A 12,025-nucleotide genomic window follows, 5' to 3' on the forward strand; every position below is an offset into this window, starting at 1 on the left:
CGTGCTTGCAGGCTTCTGCCTCTGGAGCTGAGAGCAGCATCCTGCGAGCCATCCGTGGCACGGGTCAATCAGAGGCCTCCTCCAGGCCGTTTTGATGTGTGAATATCAGACCTGAACTCTCGGGACAGAGCTTTGAGGCTATTGACGCCATTCTCACGACCGCCATCGAGTCGAATGATCTGAGAGGTCCAGCCAAGCTTGTTGTTGTGTTTGGGCGATGCTGTCTCGAAGAAACGCTTGTGAGGAACCTCTGGAGCCTGCAGATTCTGCCCATGTGCATAGTGGTAGGAGATGGAGAGGAGAACATCGAAGACTGGCGTGGTCTCTTTCGCTCAATGGCGCCGGTGTCGAGCATGTGCGGCATGCGGTGTTCGGTCGTCGTTCGGCCATGGTAGGTGTGTGTCCAGCGTTCCGTCCATATCTTGCTGGAGGGCGCCGGTGAGAGCGAACATGTGCGGCATGCGGTAGTCGGTAGTTGGTGAGCCAGCCTTTCAGAGCGCCCCTGCGAGGCAGCAGTGAACGTACCAAGCTGATGAGGACGGTGGAGGTGCTCAGATGTAACAGAGGCGGGGTGGCATGGTCCAAGCGGCGAGATGAGGTGACAGTTTCACTACTGCCCGCGACTGGTGCATGAGGTGGACATTCGTCTTTGCGCATCCGCTTTGACTACTGTCTCTTATGGTACCCGCGAGGGTGCTTCGATATTCCATATCGCAGTGTGCTCTGCCATGGCATGTTTCCCGCGTTCGTCCCATCTTTTGCTCAATGGCGCTGGTGCGTGATTCGTAGTGTGGTGGACCGACAGCTCTGCGGCGTTGGTCGGTCATTCGGCGCCAGGCGTAGGCGTTGTGGGTGGTAGATTGCGAGCGTTCACAGCATACCGAGCTTTCGGGGCCAACAGCACGACTGTAGGGCGATGTGATCGGGCCTGTCAAGGCTTGATGCGGTGATTCGAGGTGCCAGCGAGGCAATGGTGTCGAAGGCTCGGTCGAGTTGACAGATCCGGTGAAGTCTGAAGATTTGCAAAAGGTCGTCAACGGCGCGGGTTTCACGCTGGCAGCTCTGCGTCCTGCATCGTGGTGGTTGTCGTCGTTGTTGTCGTTGGTCTTGTTCAATCGAGTGTGAAGTTCACGTCTAACCTGACCGAGCTGGATCACGCCAAGGACGAGTTGTGGCCTGAGGCCTCAGTAAAATGTGGTATACTTCTCATACAAAGTATACCACATTTTACGAACTCGTACACACAGTAGTTAATCTTAGTGCCAATCTCTTCGGTAGGCAATGCAGATAGGTTGCATAACAAAAAAATACTGGAATACGGGCGGGGGAGTCGAGTATTAAGAAATGTGGTACACTTGGAAGAAGTCAGAATTGTAGCCTAAGGCCCCTACAAAATGTGGTACACTTCCTATACAAAGTATACCACATTTCACTAGATGGAAGACCAGGTAGTCTTTTGCCTCTCCAATACTTCCTTTGCTGGATACTCGACTGCACAGCGGTTGTATAAGATCGAGTATTCATTCAGCAGAGAATCGTTGAAGCAAGCCGTCCTTAACGCTGATCAACGGGGGCAGCATCTCGCTCGTCTCGTTGGAAGCAGCTCCACTTCTAGGAGTCAGCATCGGCAGCATCGGCAGCGGCATCAACAGCATCGGCCTGGAAAACAACCCAATGTCAGGCTTGACATGGTCACATTCAGCTGCGGACTCGCTTTTGCTTCGCGGCGACGCCAGGCCGCACAGTCAAGTCCATTCGGAGTCCACGCGCCGCAAGCAAGATGACGACAGGCAGGAGGACACACTGCAAGATCATCCTCATCACGCGGACATTAAGCAAGAAGTCATTGAAGAAGCTGATCTGAGTGACGCCAAGACCGACCGCAACGGCCACGAAGACTCCGCGTCCCTCCTGAACTTGTTCTTGTCGATGCTGGGATTGGGAGGATCCCGTCGCCTGCAGTCGCCTTGAAGCCGTACAGCTTCATGCACTTGATCAAGTCCGTTATCATGTCCTCGTTCGCCTCCTCGGGCTTGGAGATGATCTCGATCGAGTTGTAGTTCCCATTCTCGCCTGCGTAGTAACCTTCATCGTCTTCCTCTTGATGTACTTGCGCTACTTCTCGCCCAGTTGCGGATTCTCGTAGCTATGGATATCGATAGCCATACCGGACAGCACCGTGATCTAGGCCCTGTCGAACGTTGTCTTCGGCCAGCGTAGGAGCTCCTGAACTTGTCGTTGACCTTGAGCTTCTCGAAGTCGTCCCACCTCTTCTTGCACTTCTCCTGGTACTCATCCACCGACTTTAACGTCTTGTTTATGTCGGGCATGCGCAGGTGGGAGGTCTCTTGCATGTCCTGGATCACGTATGTGCCTATGGTCGAGTGTCTCGGCTGGTCTTTGCGCCGCTTCGTTGCTGTGTTCCCCGTCGTAAGTATGTTATGCGCATTAACCAACTCGTCATCACGTGCAGCCTGGGCACACGAAGTTATATACGTCGAGAGCGCATGCTCTTTGAGTACACGATAGCGATAATCAGACACAAGATCATCCTTATCATGTGCCACATCCTCCAGAACCAGTGCAACGTCTGCTCGAAGATGATCTTGTTCAAGATAGTGATGTGGAACACGGCCCCGAGTCCGCGCCTGCATGAAGTGGGATAACTCCAACATCCCGCCTACCGACCGAAACCCGTTCTATAGCACGGGCGGGATCCAGATTCGGTATGCTTGTAACACCTTAATAGGTTGAATGCTCACCGTCGTTGCCAGCGAAGTGTAAGTAGATGCAGAGGAAGGCCAGCATCATTGCGGTGAAAATCGTAGCAAGAACCCCGTTTGCCTTGCGTTGACTTGCTGGGTGGCGAGGTGATGCTGGTGGCACAATGTGAGGTTGCCTGTGCTTGTTGCTGCTAGTGGAGCCGTACACGAAACGACGAGAGATGGCTGCTGGCAACTTGCAACTGGCCGCACTTTATGTTAAGATGCATGAAAGGTCCGAACCAGGGATCAGACATTTGATTACATTTTGTCTTGCGCAGTAGGCGTCGGCGCATAGGGAGCCTGGGATTCAAGTCCAGAATTTCAAGCAGAGCACGGCTTTCGTGTGTAGTACTCGAACATGAGTTAGTAACAGTCGGCCAGTCGCGGGACCGGCGGGACAGCGTAGCCTTTCTGTTGCGCGTGATTTTATGTATGATGCTGCGAGGAGCGTCAAGCGGTGCTGCTCTGGCCAAGTACGGGAAATGAATCGTGTTGGAAGTAATGGTAAGATATGTGCTGATCATTTGTTTTCGACAACGAGTATCGAATTGGTACAAGCTTTGAAGGGCTTAGGAGAAATTGAGTGGAGATCCTGCGTGAAAGCTAGGTGCTATCTCCAGTGAACTGAATCGATTGCCTGAACCATTCAAGACACCTCCCTCTTACGAGGCGGTCGAGAGCAGATACGATCGCCGGACCGGCTTCCTCGTGAATACCGTTCGCGACTTCCTCGTGGGATACATCCATATTTCAAAGTCCGTTGCACCGATAGTCCCAGATATGCCGTAGTAGCCAGGGAAGAACCAAAGTGGTGACTTTTTGAAATGCCGAGGGCATTTCCAATCCAGTGTGACATTCCGGCAACCTTCCGCGGCACGTTCTCCTCATCTTTGCTCCTGCATCCATGATATTTCCGCGTAACAAGCGAGCCTCGGTTCACTGTCTATTCTCACCCAACTAAGTGTTGCTCTCGTGGTATCCTAACCTGTCTTTGCTCCGCACCCACTCTCTTCGACCTTCTCGACCTTTGCAGGACTCCCCGAGCGATTCCCGATGCTGCCTCCGATCCAGTGACAAGGATGCTGTGTGCGGCTCTTCTGGCTGCGGTGTGAAAACGCCCAGGAAGAATTCATCAGAGAGAGGGAGAGAGAGATCCAGAGAGCGGCGCCGCAGGCCGACGAGCATTGTGTTTCACGGTTTGTGGATGGAGGCCCGGCCTGTGGTGGGTGGATCTTGGAAGAGCTGGTTTGACATGGCTTGGCGATGGTGATGGATGCGCTGTCTGGGCGATTTTTGGGACGGGATGACCTCGTGGACTCGACGCCACAGAATCAGCACTCAGCCGCAGATTCGCTGACCTGGAACATCCGGATTATTGTACTGAATGCCAAACTCCTGACAGCTTCCTCCGGCTTGGTCGGCGAGCGCTGTGATGTCGTGGTTGCTGGAACGATCCAAAACCGGTCGTGTTCGCAAGGTATAAATGGACGGAAGGCTGGTGAGATAGGGTCGCTGTGAGTAACTGATGCTATTGGAAGAGTGTGGTCGAATATTGACCACGGTCCCGCGTGAAGGTGAAGGTTTTCATGATTGGACCCGTAGACTTGACTGGCTTGGTTATCTCAGAATTTGAGGGTCCCGTCCGCCCAGGGCACTTTACACGTCCTCCCCTCCACCGACTCATACACGTCCTCCACCGACTCACACATCTCCTACCGACTCTCGCATCTCCCACCGACGTTTATATCTCCACCGACACCATTTGTCCATCCTCTCCAAGTCCAGTGCTGCTTGCTGTCTCGGCAACATTGCTACGCTACATGCCTTGCCGAATGCTACGCAACACCGGTTGTATCTCCGCCTCCGCCTCCGCCTCGTCATTCGCTCACCCTTCACCGCCTTCTAAAAGGTCATCAAAATAGTTTTACAATTACAAATGAGCTTCTCCATAGAGAACATCCTAGCGCAAAAAGTTTGACAGAAGCATAGGCACCGTCGGAGAGCGCAAGCGATACTTGGAGGACTCTCTGCTCGGACAAAATCTGCACCGCGAAAGCCGAGTCCAAGAAGCGTTGGCTGACGGGCCCGGTGTCAATTGCCGGTAGAGGTTAATGCTTTGTGAAGTCGAGACATGTTAGCAAATGCTGCGCCTGGCGAGCACGGGACATGCGTTTTGAAAAGAAGGCGGCATAACGACTGAAATTCGACGCTGGCCAAGCTAGCGGCGATGCTACGCATTACGTGATGAGGTCTGGAGCAGTTCGCTCGAAATCTCCTGCGAGGCAGACTCCGATCCGGTTGACGGTATGTATGTTGACGGTAGGTAGGAATGTATCTTCCACGTGCTGGACTGGGTCCACATCTCATCAGTGCTCCACATCTCATCAGTGCGAACCATTGAGAATACCATACTCATCATCATCGCCTCCATTTCACCGCCGCCAACAAAGCTATCAAGACTCGAGGCCCATGTCTCACGTGAGCTGGTCATCTCTTTCTGGGGTCGCCGGCCTTTCTCTTTGTCGGCACTTTCTGAAAACCGGCGAAAGAGCGGCGCTAGCGAGGTGCCTCCGCTAGCTCAAGTTCGTCCTTCCTGACATCACGCACTCGGGCTCTGTCATTGATGTCTTTTCGCTCGCTTCTCTCACAACTGGAGTCTCCGGAGTCCGTTCAGGAATCGGTAAGTGAGGCGGAAGCCCAGGAGGGAGTACAGGAGGTCTTGCGGAAGAGGATAAACCGGCGTTCGAAGTGGGCGTCCGCAATGTGTGAAATGTCGCGCAGGTGTTCACGGGCAAGGCGAGAACGATCATCTAGCTGAAGCCTCAACCACTCCTTCAACCGCGACATGTGGCGAGCGACGTCAATCCATTCGAGGTCGGCGGCGCTGAGAGTCATCAACATGTCAGGCTTGCCAAGTCCGGCCATGAACGTCAAGAGATTCATCTTGCGAGCCATCTTGCATGACCGGGTGCCACGCAACCCACTGCCGGAAGCGATGACGGAGTTGAGCAGGATTCTACACTCGCGCTCTGGTAGATTGTCGAGTGAGTAGGAAATCGGTTCCGTAGTGACTGGACTACCTTTTCCTCAAATCGATTGGCGAGGAAACCCGCCGGATCAGTAGTCCGGCATGGCCTTCTTGCGTGGAGAGGTTCGTCGGACTGTTGACTTTTCTTCGAAAGTTGCGCCAGGAGTCCTCGATGTCAACAACACTGATCATTCGTACTGGCCTGTTAATCTTTCAAATAGCATTCTGGTAGATAGCTGCATATTCAGCATCTCCGATATCGTGCTCTTTCACGGAACGATCGATGCCAGACTGCCTGTAGTGATGCAGGTTCGTTGTACTCGGCAACCGAAGGAGGAGGCATAGTGCTTGCTGGTCGTAAAGAAGGAGGAGAAACTGGTGCAAAAGGGTCTTCAAACTTAGCCGGATGTTGCCCAACCCATCGCTGCGTCGCTGGCATATGTCCGAAGGTGCATTGCTATGCTGCTTCTGCATCATCAGGAGGCATGACTTGACTGCCAAGTAGAGGTGCACCATGGTCCAATCCCACACCCCCCAAACTGCGTTGCACACCCCCGGTCTCGGGACTCTCGTGATAATCAGACTCAGGGATAGTGCGATGACTCGGACGCGCAGATTCATGCTCGGATTCTCGCTCAGGACTGTAGGGTGGATCTTGAGTACCGTCACTGGACGGCGGTGGATCGAAGTCTCCAGAATGCAAGGAGATCAGCGACTTGAGATCCTGCACCTTGATGGTTGTATTAGCGGAGTTGTGTCAGTGTCGCTGAGGTTTCCGCAAATGGCACTCATCGAATGGCGCTTGTGCGTTGGATAGGGCGTCTTCCCAGGAATATACATGCGATAGATTTGCGTCCTTCGATGCCAACCATAGTTGCTGCGATTGAGCGCTCCTCAAATTTGGCTCCTCTGGGGAGCTTCTCATCGTGAATTCAGCCCATCTGCCCAATGACTTCTGACCAGCCCGTACCGTGCTGGGATCTCCTAGGGCGGCTTCCACCTGAGAGCCTTGCCTGGAATGAATGTAAGGAGGCAAGCGGTATGTTTCGAAGCCTCTGACCACATGTCCTGAGGGAGCCAAGGTGCGGCGAGCAGCACCGTTCGTGTCAGCACGATTAGATGCCTCGGCAAGTCCGTTCTGGTGGTGTTGAGGAGAGCTGCACGGAATGCTTCAGCATCGGCGTGGCAAGACGACCGTGCCATTCATCTGCAGACGCAGTTGATGAGGGCATGACATGTGAGGGTGGAGTCGTCGTTGATCAGTTCTGGGGAGTCTTGAGATCATCCAGGTCGTGTTGCATTGCTTTGGTCTCTTTTCGCCTTTTCTGCCCGAAGTTCCATTCGCAGCGCTGAGTCCTCCGACTGCGACATTTCCAGCAGCTTTTTGTTCAAACCCTCCCTCTCCCTCTCCGCCTTCTCCCTCCCGACCGCCAGCTCGGATATCGAACAACTCACGCCAATCTCTCCTTTTGCTCCTCGCTCGGCATATTCGCAAGCGCATGACTCCGGGCGTTCGATCGTCGGTGAAAGGGTCTCGATGCTGACGCTGGTAGTAGCTGAGGCGGGACGAGACTCGGGTTTCGTGAGCTGTCTGGGAGAAGGTTGCGCGATCAGATGAATCACAGACTTGTCCGAGGGATTCGTCCAAGAGCGGGCCGGTCGCAGATGAGAGGCACCCCGGCTGTATCTACCACAAGCCAGCACACCTTTTCGCCCATGCTGGCATTGTCCCGTCATGTTCTCCTACCCAACCCGCTGGAAGGGTTTTTCATCCCGTTGTCAAGTTCTCTCACGAGTGACCAAAGTCGAGACCGAGGAGGAAGGTACTCTCGCAAGCTTGGAGCGCTTCACGACGAAAGTGCTCTTTTGATGCTCGAATATCCGTCAGCTTACTGCCTTGCCGTCGCCGACACTGCCGCCTACAAATCGCCACCCATTGTCCGCGATACCTTGGACCTGAGACCACTCCGCGGTACCTTTGACCTCCTCCCACATCAATAGGCGGCTCCTGCCTCAAACGTCCCGATCACTTCTTCTTCTTCGCACGGCAAATCGGACGCAACGCCCCGACATCATATCAGCATCATGCCCCGCACGACAGCACCCAAGAGCTCGACTGCCCGCCCGGCTGAGAGAGCGAGCGAAAGTGGAGCCAATGACAAGGGAGAGGAACAAGACCCGGATGAGGAGGAGGATGAACAAGACCAGGAGGAGGAGGAGGAAGAAGACCCGGATGAGGAGGAAGAAGACCATGATGAGGAGGAGGAGAAGGAGCATAAGCGCGGGATCAAAGCTCGCGAGGCCTATAGACACCTCCTACGTCTACTGGACCACGATCCGACTGAACCCGACGCTGCGAGCTCGGACAGTGGTGATGACACGCTTTCTCTCAGGCGACCCAGCGCTGACGGCTCATGTCGCGACGCGCTCAAGGTTTTCCGGAAGTGGTGGTGGTTGCGAGCAGATGTAAAGGACACACCGACTTGCTTCTGGGCCTCTAGCGGTGTTCTTGGTGAGCTTCCGGCCGCCAAAGCTCAGGCGCTTGAAGACCTCGTGGTCGAGCAGGTGAGTACCAGGGTGCAAATATGTCACAGGAAATTTGCCAAGACGATGGGATGGAAACATCACTCGATGTTGAACGTGTACGCGTTGTTCGGCGCGGAAATGTGTCAAAGCCGCAAGTTTATGGAGGGTATCCAGCGGCTCATGGGTGTGTCGAGCTCGCATGAGGCTGCGATGGCACTGCTGAGGGATGCGTCGCGTGCGAGGAGAACCAAAAAGTACACAAAGCGCAGGGTCAGTCCGAAGGACGAGTGGGCGGCCATAGACACGGATTTGGCCTACAAGGTGGCGACCGACAAGGAATCAGACTCGGATGGATGCGACAACAGCGGACTCGATGACACGGAAGAGGGGGGAGAGAAGCTTCAAGATGAGGAGGAGGAGCAAAGTGAGCATCAGGAAGATGAGGAGATTGACGACACTGACGGATCGTCCATGGAGACAGACCAGCATGGCTCGAACTCGAGGACGAGTCGGAGCAGGAGTGGAAGTGCGTCACCCTCCTTCGCATACACCAAATCACGATCACGAGCAGTACCCAACAACGAGAGCCCATTCCCAGACCAGAACGAAATGACCACGCCGCGGGCTGACGATGGAGGTGACGATTCCGAGGCCAGCCCGCTCGAAAATTCCCCTGAGCAGGGCCATGGAGCAAGAGGCGCAGGAAATGCGCTCGTCGACGATGCATCATTCGATCTGAACTGAGCGGCCTGGTCTGCAGGCGATTCCGGGATCGAGACGGGAGTGATGGTCCGTCACGCGACCCAACGCCCAGCTTCAATGGGGCCATGGTTGGCAGTGTCGCTTCAGCTTCCGTTTTCCCTCCCAACGTCAACATCCACACGCCGACACCACCGACACTACCTGTACGCCTCCCTCATATCCTTGCCCGCCACTTCTCCTTACTGACGAGCCTTCTCATTAGAATGACGGTTCCAATGTCCAGCCAAACCACACCATCCGCCACCATTCTCGCGACATGAGCCGCAAGCGCAAATCGCCGGAGCTGCCCGACGACACTGACACCCTCATCACGAAGCGACGTCGACTGCTTGGCAACATGCTCGGAAGCGCACCCTCGACGGCCGATCCGCCACCAGACTCGCTCGACACGTAGCTCAACGCCGTATCGGTCGCAGAACATGGCACCGACGAAGGCAGCTTGGTCATTCATCGTCGCAGCGCCGATGATGCTAATCCAATACCCTGTGGCCTACGGACATGCATCCTGTACACAAGCAAAGGAGGAGGGACTCTAGTGGCATGTGCCTACGTAGACAATCGGTCCGGAATACCGGAGTCGAAGATCTACGTGCCGGACAACACGGCCATCAATGCCGCAACTATCGAGCAAGTTATTCGCTACGGAGAGAATGATCTTATCGAGGAGCTGCACTTGGTCCCGATGTGCGCGCCGTATGCGGTCGTCGCTGTAGCGACATGCCTTTGCATGCACCGCCCAGTCTCTAACACCATCGCCGCCTTTCCTCCAATCTGGTCATATGCGATCGACACACATTCCGCCTCATCCACCGTCGACGACCTCGATATGCGCGACGCCCTTGCGACCGTGGACGCCTTGTTGCCACCTGCTGCCGCTGTTATCTCCGCTGCCGCTGAGGTTGGCAGCGCTAAACAAGGTGGTCGTCTCTCTACGGTCCATCTATCGACGTTCATTCAGTCTTAAAGACATGCCAAGTCATTTCGCGACGCTCTATAAGTTAAGACGGTTATAGCCGCCAGCCTGCTCGCCGATGCTGCGCACATCGTATACCTCACCCCCATCGCCTTGGGCAGACTTGTGTCTACGGATGAGAGTTCCGACGTTCAAGCCGAAGTCGACTCTTACAAAGCGAAACCAAAACAGTCTCGCAATCTCCCTCAAGGTCGGATTGAACGTGCTAGGGTTGCCTCTTTGGAAAGGGAACTGGAGCAGCTCGAAGGTGGCCGTTCCGAGGTTCCCGATAAGCGTCCTCTGGAGGTCGTTCGGCAGCACATGCATTCTCTAGCGGGATTCATTGCTGCACGACGCATGGAGTATAAGGATAAGATCTCGTTGTGTGAGCCAAAATGAGCGACTACAGCGCATAGGATAGATGATGCTCTTGCACCTTTCCGGGAGTGTTCAATACCTATGACAGCGCAAGCAGTTCTCAAAATTGCCTTTGCCCGCGCGACAGTAATACTCTTGCTCGACATCCGTTTGGCCCTCACTTCCGTGCTCGTGAAACTTTCCATATGCACGAATGCAACTGGGAGATTGCTCTTCCTAGAGATTTGCGCGAAGAACTCCACAGCGCGGCATCTGCAACACATCATTCACAAGCGCTGTTCGCACTACCTTTCTTACATTGTATTAACTGATAGAATGCTTCTACTTGACGATACCCCTCTTATGCCAACATGAAGATTCCAGCTTTAATGAATGGTAACGGAAACCTCTGGAGCGAACGATGGCCGCCGCCTCGAGCAACTTCACGACGACGACAAGCATGTTAATGGGCAAACGTGCTCACGATGCATACAGACCATATCCGGAGCCACATTCACGATTGAGCTCGACAGCCCGCGTTCTTTCTCCCACATCACAGACAAAGAAATCCTCGTTCGAACCGATGTCGACGGCTAGACTTCAGATAATGCGGTTCTAGAAGTACCGTAAGGATCTCGAACAACTCTCGACGGCGGACTCCCCCAAAACGCTCAACAAAGAAAAGCAAAGACAGTCCCCACCTCCGCTTGTGTCGATGTCTTGTTGCCTTGAAAAAGCGAGACCGGCCATTAAGAACAAAGCCAATCCGAAGCCTGGAAACTCCCACCGTCCACAGACAAAATAGCAAACGTCGTCCATCCTTTCTCCTCCAGGTCCATCCACGCCTCCAACCATTCCCCACGGCCGACTCCATCGCTCCAGCCCCATCAGGGCTTTCAAATCGATCCACGTGGATAGGTACACCTCGGGCCACGCAGTACGAAGACCCCCACCATCACCCCTATCTAGCATCCTGCACCGAAAATCCTCCCATCTCTCCCCGACGCCGAGAAAATTCGTATAATCCACTGTGTCAGCGACGTCTAGGCCGGCGAAGAGCAGGGTAAGAGCAGGGCCGACTCAATCGCCATCTTCAACCCGCCGGTAGGGAGGTCGGCACGGCTTGTCGGGCCGGATCCTTCCCAGTGCCAGCTTGCGGCGCCGAGAGTAGGAGTGCCAGATATGGTTGTGGAGTTGGAAGGCGACAGTAGATGTTCGGCGGGAGAGGCGTGGATTGCCGCCGGACTGGTTTTGATGTTTCCTTGCTTCGAGTGAATGCGTATGCGTGGCCATCCATTCGAGCGCGGAACTGCGAATGATCTGCGCATCGAGGTGAAATTTCCCTGGTCACCACGTCCAGTTCCGCTATATTCGGCAAGCGCCTCACGACTAGCGCAAAGCGGTTTTGTTAATCGAAAGATCTCGTAGTAAAGATGCCCTCCTTTATAGCAGTGTAGAGGCAGAAGGAGAGGAGGAGAGGAGGTGGGAGAAAGTGAGGTTGAGGCGGCTGCTCGGACGGAGGAGGGGAAAGAGGAGAGGGAACTACTGACGGAGGAGGAAGAAGAAGAGGGGAAGGCAGATGAGGAAGCACAGGAGGTAGTGTTTCCAACCCGAGTTCTCCGAGCCTTCTTGGTG

At 54.6% G+C, this 12,025-nt stretch overlaps 3 protein-coding genes across 3 annotated transcripts; 1 reads left to right on the forward strand and 2 right to left on the reverse strand.

Moving 5' to 3' along the window:
* Positions 1-384: 384 nt before the first annotated feature.
* Positions 385-2,811, reverse strand: MYCGRDRAFT_111794 (uncharacterized protein; the record flags this gene model as incomplete). Its single annotated transcript, XM_003846935.1, has 4 exons — positions 385-1,176; positions 1,980-2,098; positions 2,169-2,416; positions 2,763-2,811. The coding sequence occupies 4 exons, from the start codon at positions 2,809-2,811 to the stop codon at positions 552-554; spliced, it is 1,041 nt and encodes a 346-aa protein (XP_003846983.1).
* Positions 2,812-7,074: 4,263 nt separating this feature from the next.
* On the reverse strand, positions 7,075-7,511 carry MYCGRDRAFT_98005 (uncharacterized protein; the record flags this gene model as incomplete). Its single annotated transcript, XM_003846934.1, has 2 exons — positions 7,075-7,380; positions 7,500-7,511. The coding sequence occupies 2 exons, from the start codon at positions 7,509-7,511 to the stop codon at positions 7,075-7,077; spliced, it is 318 nt and encodes a 105-aa protein (XP_003846982.1).
* A 367-nt stretch (positions 7,512-7,878) lies between these two features.
* On the forward strand, positions 7,879-9,063 carry MYCGRDRAFT_98006 (uncharacterized protein; the record flags this gene model as incomplete). The annotated part of the gene is made up of 1 exon (XM_003846866.1): positions 7,879-9,063. The coding sequence occupies one exon, from the start codon at positions 7,879-7,881 to the stop codon at positions 9,061-9,063; it is 1,185 nt and encodes a 394-aa protein (XP_003846914.1).
* Between the last annotated feature and the right edge of the window lie 2,962 nt (positions 9,064-12,025).

The sequence above is a fragment of the Zymoseptoria tritici genome, chromosome 20 (genome assembly GCF_000219625.1).
Source record: "Zymoseptoria tritici IPO323 chromosome 20, whole genome shotgun sequence".
In the NCBI taxonomy this organism is placed as follows: Eukaryota; Fungi; Ascomycota; class Dothideomycetes; order Mycosphaerellales; family Mycosphaerellaceae; genus Zymoseptoria; species Zymoseptoria tritici.